At 38.2% G+C, this 9245-nt stretch overlaps 2 protein-coding genes across 2 annotated transcripts; both read left to right on the top strand.

The window, feature by feature from the left end:
- Positions 1 to 2077: 2077 nt before the first annotated feature.
- LOC149930854 (uncharacterized) lies at positions 2078 to 2986 on the top strand. The gene has a single exon (XM_090157952.1). The coding sequence runs from the start codon at positions 2078 to 2080 to the stop codon at positions 2984 to 2986; it is 909 nt and encodes a 302-aa protein (XP_090014078.1).
- Positions 2987 to 3247: 261 nt separating this feature from the next.
- LOC149930855 (uncharacterized) lies at positions 3248 to 3730 on the top strand. Its single transcript, XM_090157953.1, has one exon. It carries the CDS (start codon positions 3248 to 3250, stop codon positions 3728 to 3730), a length of 483 nt encoding a protein of 160 aa, XP_090014079.1.
- Positions 3731 to 9245: the final 5515 nt, after the last annotated feature.

Genomic DNA, 9245 nt, shown 5'->3' on the forward strand with positions numbered 1-9245 from the left:
TGTTTACCGCGTGGTATACGCCTAGAATATAGCAAAAGTCACATAAAAGATGCAAAGCGGAATGTCACCGCCTGGTAGAGTTTTTAAAAAATGAAGTTTAATTCCGCGAAACGTGCGCGTTGTTAGGTGAAGTGTCAAACCGCGAAAGGGTCAAAACGCGATTTCAACCGTCGTCGCGAGCGCAAGAGAAATTAGTTCATCATCCGAGATCGGCGCGTTACGAAAATAGTTCGAGAAATTATACTACAAGCGCGACTTCGCTTCAAACCAATATCTCCGCGAAAACCGTCTATTGCCGGTCTATCGCCCACACATCCGCAAATTGTACCAACCACACGCTCAACGAAAAGAGGAATTAAATTCGCGAAGAAAGAAGTTGTTACATGTGTCTTAAGCTCGGCCACGACGCCAGAAGTTGCGACTCCCATTTTAGAAATTGCAAGATTTGCCGGGTAAGACATAATTTCGTTGTTTGTCACAAAAACGTTGCCCATAGAACACATTAGCAGGACGCAAAAACAAAAGCTAAAAGCGGTACCGAAATAGGAGCCAATACCGTCATAGATCCAAACCGACAAAACGTATTACTGCAGACAGCCAAAATAGTGGTGAAGAATCCAGATTATCCAGAAAACATATATATCAACCCCGTCAGATGCGTACTGGACAACGGAAGTCAGGGGACTTTCGTCTAAGAAGAAATATCGAGGAAACTCAGCCTACATATCATCTGTGAACAAGAAGTTTTAGTCACGGAGTTTGGGAACAAAAATCCCGTAGAAAAAAAGAGACAAATTGTAAGAATCACGCTCCAGAATGCCCGTGAACCCGAGAAGAAAATCCAAGTAGAGGCTGCAGATGTACCGTTTATTTGTCGGGCTAAGAATAGCAGCTGCAACGAAATTCAAAATTTTGTGAAAAGAACGGGAGCGAAACTAGCCGTGAATCCGAACCAGACAAACCCAAGTAACTCCAAAATTAGCATCTTGATCGATGGAGACTATTATTGGGACGTAGTAAAAGGAAATCAGGAACGCTTGCCAAATAAACTAGTAGCGTTAGACACGATATTTGGCTGGACCATCGAGGGCCCAATGAGCACCCCAATGTAGGATGTGTGGAAATCAAGAGTCATTGAATCACCGTCATGACAGCGGGAGTAGAAAAAAAACCAGGTATCGAACGCGCTGAAGTCCTTCTGGGAGCTAGAATCAATAGGGAAAGAATCGAAACAAGAAAAAATTCCCGGAGATGAAAAAGTATTAGCGAAATTTCAAGATGACGTAAAATTTAACGAAGACGAAGGCCGATATTTAGTCAAATTCCCGTGGAACGCAGGAAAAGAAGAGCTACCGGACAACCAAATGGTAGCCACGACGCGGATGAATAGCCTGATAAGAAGATTTCAGCGGGAACCGGAATATTACGATTCGTACAAAAAGATCATCACCGAACAACTAGAATTAGGAATCGCGTAAGAAGTGCGAGATCCCAAAACAAGGTGGCCAGGGTCATATTACTTGCCGCACCAAGGTGTGAAGACGGAAACGAGTCCAACGACCAAGCTTCGCGTCGTTTTCGACGCTTCTTCCCATATCAGCGGGGCGCCATTACTCAATGATTTTTTGTCCAGTGGAACAAATCTTACGCCGGATCTACTGTCGCTACTCCTAAGATTTAGAAAGAATCCCATCGCTATCTGCTCGGATATAGAGAAAGCAATTTTGAAAGTCGGACTAGCCCAAGAGGACAAGGACAGCGTACGGTTCTTTGGACGAAGGAAGAAGATTAACGAATAGAAGAAATTAAATAAAGAACCCTTCGCATAGCGCGCGTGCCCTTTGGCGTGAGGTCAAGCCCCTATTTGCTGGCCGCAAACATCAAACGTCATGCGAAGAAATACGAAGAGACGGACGCGGAAGTCGTAAATTCATTAAATCGAGACCTCTACGTTGACGACTACCTAAGCGGTTCAAAGAAAGAAGCGTACAAGCTGTCAAGAAGAACGTCTGAAATATTGAGCGACGCAAAAATCCACCCGAGAAAGTGGCAGACGAATTCCGCCGAATTGCGTAAAATGTCACGTCAAAAAGCGGAGAACCCGAACGTCAAGGTCAAATTCGAAATAGAAGAAGTCAAAAGCCAGAAGATTTTAGGGCTATTATTAGACCCGCAATCCGATTGTTTCTCTTTCGATCTCTCAAGTTTAATAAACGTCCTAGCGGATGTCGAGAATACAAAGCGATACGTTCTCAGCGCGGTGTCGCAAATTTTCGACCCCGTGGGAATCTTGGCGCCGTATACTATACGAGCTAAATTCATTTTTCAAGCCTTATGGGAACGCGGATTGAAGTGGGATGAAGAATTGCCCGAAGAAGTCGGAAATGCATTTCGACAGTGGTGCTCAGAAATGCCCCAGTTAAGAAAGGTCAAATTGTCAAGATGCTATTTCAAGGAAATTCCAGATAATATCCGCAAACTACAGTTGCACTGCTTTTGCGATGCGTCTACGAAAGCGTACGCCGCAACCGTTTATTCACGTTACGAAATGGAAGACGGAGCAATCGGAGTTTCTTTAGTAACGTCGAAGGCGAAGGTGGTACCCCTGAAAAAATTAACCTTGCCACGCCTAGAACTGTTAGGTTGCTTACTCGGAGCGAGATTAGTCAAGAACGTCGAAACAATATTTGAACCGGAAAAGTTAGAGAAATTCATGTGGTCAGATTTTCAAATAGCGCTTCATTGGATCAAGGGATCGACCAAAACCTGGAAACCTTTTGTGCAGAATTGGGCGATGGAAATTCAAACCCTCTCGGACCCGGGAAACTGGTTTCATTGCCCGGGAACGCAAAACCCCGCGGACATACCGATGAACTGGTGGCTCAACGATTTTTCAAAAGAAGAAGAAGAAAAGAGGAAAACTATACTCGTAGTTGGAAAACTTGAAAGGACTTGCATTTGTCAGTTGATGGATCTGAAAAATTGAACAATTTGGATAAAAGAAGATATGCGCCAGGCGGAGATTGCGTGGATAAAATGCGTGCAAGGAAAGGATTATCCGGAAGAATTAGAAGCTATAGAAAACCAATCGAAAATTAAATCCTCGTCGAGAATCGCGGAATTTAAGCCATTTCTAAATCAAGATAAAATTATCCGCGTGGGAGGGAGGTTAGCCTAATCGGAATTTCCTACAGAAATCAAACACCCTATCATCCTCAATAAAGACGCTACACTCTCAAAATTAATAATGGATCGTTGTCACGAAGAAGTTAGTAACGGTGGAGTTCAGAGTACGCTGACGCAGTCACGAGAACGATATTGGATCACGGCCGGAAGACAATTAGCGCGTAAATCGGTAAAGAACTGTTTGAAATGTAGAAAAGTCACCGCGGGATTTGGACCAGGAGCGGCCGTAACAGCCCCCCTTCCAAAAGACAGGGTAGATCAAGCTCAGCCATTCGAAACAGTAGGGATCGACTTCGCCGGCCCTTTGCACGTGAAACTCGGTACCTCCACAGAAAAAGAGTATATTTGTCTCTTCACGTGCGCCGTGACAAGAGCGGTGCATTTGAAGTTAGTCACCTCGTTGACCACCCACGAATTCCTACTTGCCCTGAAAAGAATGATATCAAGCAGAGGCATCCCCCGGAAAATATACTCGGATAATGCCAAAACATTTAATCGAGCCAATAAGGACTTGGCGAAGATTTGGAATAGCATCACGAGCTGAACCTTTACGGGAGAAAAGTAATCTCCTGGGATTTTATCGTGGAAAGAGCGGCTTGGTATGGAGGTTGGTGGGAGTTCATGGTAAAAAGCACCAAGGCAGTTTTGAAAAGAATTTGAGGATGCGCCTTATTGAGCTACGTAGAAATGGAGACAGCGCTGGTGCAAGTGGAAGCGGCGATCAATTCAAGACCGTTAACGTACGTTAGCAGCGATTCGAGCGATTTGGAATCCCTTACGGCCGCGCCTTTCCTGATAGGAAAACGCGTCACCAGTTTACCATCGGGTCCTCGAGAAATCGTGAAAGTGCCAAAGTCGCGAGAAGAAATGACTAGACGACAAAGGTATCGAGATAATTTGGCTGATAGATTTTGGTTAGGATGGAAAAACGAGTATTTGTTAGCCCTTCGGTCAGCGCATAACGTCAAGCTAGCCAAAACCATTAAGAAAATTAAAATCGGGGACGTTATGGTGATTCACCAAGACAAAACCCCCAAGCATTTATGGAAACTCGGGGTGGTGACTGAAACGTTTGAGAGTAGGGATGGAAAGGTTAGGTCGTGTATGATTAGAACGTCAAATAATAAGATTCTTAGGAGACCTATGCAACTTTTGTACCCCCTAGAAATTGAAATTGGAAATTATAATTAGCAATTGTGAAAATTTAATAAGTTGCGTTGTATTGTCTGTATTTTGATTTTATAGTTGTTTGATATTTTTATTGATATTGTATGTAACTCATATTTAACCCCCCTTTTTGTGTAACCTATAAATTTGAAATACTTAGCGTATTTCGGGGCCCAGTGTAAAATAACTGATTAATTTTGTTTATTAATTAAATTATTTAAATTAATTAAATTAATTATCTAAAATTTTGTATAAATGCTCAAATTCAGTGTATTTAATATTTGTTGTATTTTTGTATATTTTGAAATTTTTCATAATTTGTGTTTTTCCATGTTTATATTTACCGTTTCTAAAAATTGTGAAACTAGTTTGGGAGAGAGGAGCTGGGTTTTCTTTATTTTTCATTTGGACACTCCTTGGAGCGAAGAATAACTAGAAATTTTCCTTAACCCCCGTCTCCCCCAAAGGCGCCAGCTCGCTCTTTCTCAATCGCATATCAAATCCTGTGTATTGTATTTCAGCGCTTGCCAAAGGGAAGGAAAATTTATCCCGACCTTTCAACGGTTGTGTGCCCGAAAAACGGACAGAATTGTTTTAGTCACCCAAGTAAAAGGGTTAGAATATTTAGATTTCAACAATAATACACTATTTCAATATCTTAAAATAGTCGAAATTATTTCCATTCGTTTAGTAGAAGAGTAGCTAGTAGTTTAGTCAGTATAGAAATTATATTAGTTCACTTCATTACTGATTTTTCAGTCGGTAAGCAATTAGCAACAAAAATTAGTTAAAATTAAAGTTAGCGAACCAAACTGCGGTAGCAATCCCCAACAAGAAGATCATCATAATAAAAATATTGTAATTATTATTATTAAAAATTTATAATAATTGTAATTGCTGCAGCTTATACCTTCAATCGTGTGCGGTGTGAGTTTGGCATTTTTTCACCTGTTGAGGAATGGAAATAGCCGTTTAGAGGAGCCGAAACATTCCTGAATCAATTAGTCCAACATATCACAAGCCACGTAGAAAATAGTTAGCACATTTATGTCAGAAAAGGCCATTTATTTCCTGTTTTAAACTTTATTTAGGTTTGGCCCTATTTGATTTAACTTAAATTTAAGGAATTAAATCTAGAAAACACTATATTGTAGAATATTTATATCGGTAGCTGGTTCAATTTGAACTGTTGGGGTTGGCAATTTAGTATTTAATAAGACCATAAACGTGTCATAGAACAATAGACACGCAATTGGGCTTGTCCATTATAAAAACATTCTGATTGTTCGCCTTTGCAGAATCCAAAAAAAAACCGATAGTTCAAGTGGCGACTACCTGGACATTTGTCCTATTAAAGAGGCGAACGGTGTCGGGGTTTCAGATAACGCTGGCAGGGGAGTCCGTGTCCAAATGCGCCGGGATCAAGTGGTCTTTAGTAAGTAATTAAGATCGGACCAATAAAGACCCGCGCCCCTGCTACCAGAGTAGTTTCTCAGCGAATTATATTTAATTTCGGAATGGAGGGATTAGTCGTCATCCTCCAGCGCATTTATCACTAGGGTTACATGGGGGACGGAATGTCGACGTAATGGAAGGTCGTCTTTCGCGAACGTCGATGTTCAAAAAAGAGAGCGGTTACATTGTCGTTGTTCGAGAAAATGCTTTAGATGGTTTTTCCCGAAACGGGTTGTTTTTTGGTAGGATAAATGCTATTTATATTTAAATATGCAATAAACCAATACATTATAGTTATGCCTGTTAACAAAAAATAAGTATTTTAAGTTAAAACCGATATATTGTAAAAAAGTAGAAAAGTTAATCTTTAATACACCGTTATAATTAAAAAAATAATGTATAAGTTAAATAACTGTGAAAACAGTAAAAATAGTAATTAATAGTGACAAGAATAATACTCGTAATTATTAGTGAAATTCGTATAATAAATAGAAAAAATATTTTTTAATCAAAACTGATTTAAAATAGTCGGATAGTAAGAGAAAACCCTACTGGCCAAGGAAACGTCGTCGTAAAGAGGTTACACGCAGCATAAATTCCACGCACCGGATAACGAATATAAAGAAATGTGTTACCTTAAACGCGAGGCTTACAGAAATAGGAGACAAGGACATCTGTTAGCAAAGTCGTCCAACATTAATATGGTCTTTAAAAGAGTGCGTGCGTGGGCCATCAAGTGGCGCCGGAAGTGGGTATTGCAATAAGGGGTGGCCTACCTTTTTATTTGAAAGTTAATTATAAATCCTGCAAAATGGCAAAAAAAGACCTAATAACAACAAATTATTTGGGGATGACTTATAAATTCCTTAAAATTCTACCGAAATTTTTTACAGAGAGCATAGATATATAATTTTTAAGGATGAAACACCATATTTTGCTAGCTTGAGAAATTCTACGTGCCTCAAATAAAAAGCGGGCACTACGTATTTGGTCGAGTTGGTCTGGCGCCGTCAATGAGGCATTGAAAGGCCTTAGAAAAGCGTAACAACTTTTAAATTTTGAACTTAGCAACTTTTTATACCCAAATTTAAAATATGCGAAATATTAACGTCACAAATGCTTTTATTACTATTTTTTGTATTCAGATATAAACCATTCTCTTTTATTTTATCGACAAGTAAGTGTATGACCAGAAGTGAATATTATATCGCTTCGGGTAGAAGAAACTGACTTTCCATTAAAATTAAATATTACCAACGTCAGGTTCCAATGAGTTATCAGCTAAGCAGTGAAAGCTTACTTATCATCTATGCTCAAATTTCACCGTGTTTTGCGTAACGATATAATATGGGGAAAATAGGCAACTTTGTAATCTCCATGTAATAGATGTAACTCATTATGTGATGTACTATTTTACGAAGGTAAATATTTCAAGTGAATAACATTTGCAATCTTGAAAAAGAAATACTGCTTAGGTAAAAGAGGCATATTTCTATTTGAAAATCGAAAGATATAATTCACTGCAGTCAGACAGAAGGTATAGTTATCACACTTTTACAGTGCTAATTTTTTTGTGAAAAGTTAGTGTAGTTACTCGTTATAGTCCGATGAGAGATGAAGCAAAGATGAAACTATAGTCTATCTGGGAGGAAATATTTCGCTTTTTTGCTTAATTTCCACAAGGTACTTCTGCAGGTATAAGAGTTTTACGCACGTTAAGAAGATGCATTGTTACACTCGGTAGTTGAAACCAAGCTAATGCCACGACTTCTACACGATTCTTACCACACCCTTAAAAAAATGTTCTACAGAAACAATACTAAAACGCATAAAGCTCAATTGGTTCTCAGTGGGGTTCTATACTGTAAAAAGGGTTTTTTAGAAAATTCTACAGAGAACACTCCGTGTTTATTAAGTGGGATTTTTAACGTTGTCTGTTCTCAAGACGTTTATCAAAGATTCTGTAAAATTTCATATGTAGTAAAATTCGATAATTATACAGAACATAAGAAAATAAAAAAAATATTCCGCGAATGCCCCCATTTGGCAAATTCGGATTATAAATCGAATAACAAATCGAATTTAGAAATAAACCGGAATATTTAGCCAATAAAATAAAGGAAATAGCGCAAAGGCAATGATACCTGTACCTGTTTTACTTTATTGAGCAAATAATTTTTAGTTAATATCTTTGAATATGGTTTTGTTTAACTTTTCAACATTTCCTCGACTCATACATCGCGATAGATAAATTTACTCCCAGCCTATGTAGTCTCTTAAGCAACTTCAGTGTAATTAACGGCTTTAAAAGTAGCCTGATGACTTAGGCCTAAGGTGGTGACTAGGGTATTATCCTAGCTGACTTCAGTGTAATATCTACCAAAACCGTGAGATGGGTTTTCTACACAAGCCCCTGAATAATTACTACATAACCTCCAATATCATTTCTTCACGAGCACCAAAAGGGAGACTTCCAACTCCAATAGTGTTCCTACAGACAAATCGTAAAATTCTAGACAAAAATTAAAGAGTTATACCGCATACATTTTAATAGAGCTTCCACGCCAACTTTAATAAAGATTCTACACAAAATTATATACAACTTCTTTACAAATAAATAGAGAAAATAACCCAAGAAACACCTAAGAGAACAACAACTTTCTATTAAAACTGAGTGGTGCAATTAAGTGTTATTTCTGTAGAGCATTTTTGTACGGGAAAATATTGATTTTTCGATCTTGCTTCTACTCCCATTTAAGACCATGTACGATGCTGGAAAATTGCTCGCAGTGCAGTTTGAATTAATCTGAATTAAAGGAAAGAAGATCAACCTGTCAGCTACGGATTTTATATGAAAACACAACACTTTGCTTAAAGCAATCCATCACCGAGCAATTTAAAAGATTCGTATAGTAGAGAAAACTGTTTGGAGTGATCCATCACCGTAATTATTTACCGGAGAGTAATTTTAGAGTATAACGGCGAAGCCGAGAGTTCACTAAAGGTCAAAAGAAATAATTTTACAATATCATTTTAATATTTTTAATATTAAGCATTTTCCTTTAACATTATGTTTTTAAATAAAACTAACCTCGTTGCTTATAGGAATTTGATTGTTAATTTTTTAGTTTGCTTCAGCACAAAATAATAAACGTCTATATAAACTATAAATTTGAGATATATTAACATTCAGAAAGATTTAAAACTACACTTGTCATTATGCTATCGAATGTTAAGTCCATTCGGGCACGAAAATCTAATGTAATAAAAAATTATTATGAACTTACATATTTTGAAGAAGACATTTTTTGAAGGTTTACTTATCCAGTTCACGCGAGAAAACTCGGGTTCTTTCAAGAAATATTTTAACAAAAATTCAACCAGAGTTAAAAACCACCTTCAGCACCAAAGTTTAAAAAAATAGGCTTCAGTATCGG

The sequence above is a fragment of the Leiobunum rupestre genome, chromosome 9 (assembly GCF_980474605.1).
Source record: "Leiobunum rupestre chromosome 9, qqLeiRupe1.1.hap1, whole genome shotgun sequence".
Lineage (NCBI taxonomy): Eukaryota > Metazoa > Arthropoda > Arachnida > Opiliones > Sclerosomatidae > Leiobunum > Leiobunum rupestre.

Bases quoted from the DNA above. Each gene is read 5' to 3' on its own strand.
- LOC149930855 (XM_090157953.1), top strand. From the start codon at position 3,248: ATGGATCGTTGTCACGAAGAAGTTAGTAACGGTGGAGTTCAGAGTACG.
- LOC149930854 (XM_090157952.1), top strand. From the start codon at position 2,078: ATGTCACGTCAAAAAGCGGAGAACCCGAACGTCAAGGTCAAATTCGAA.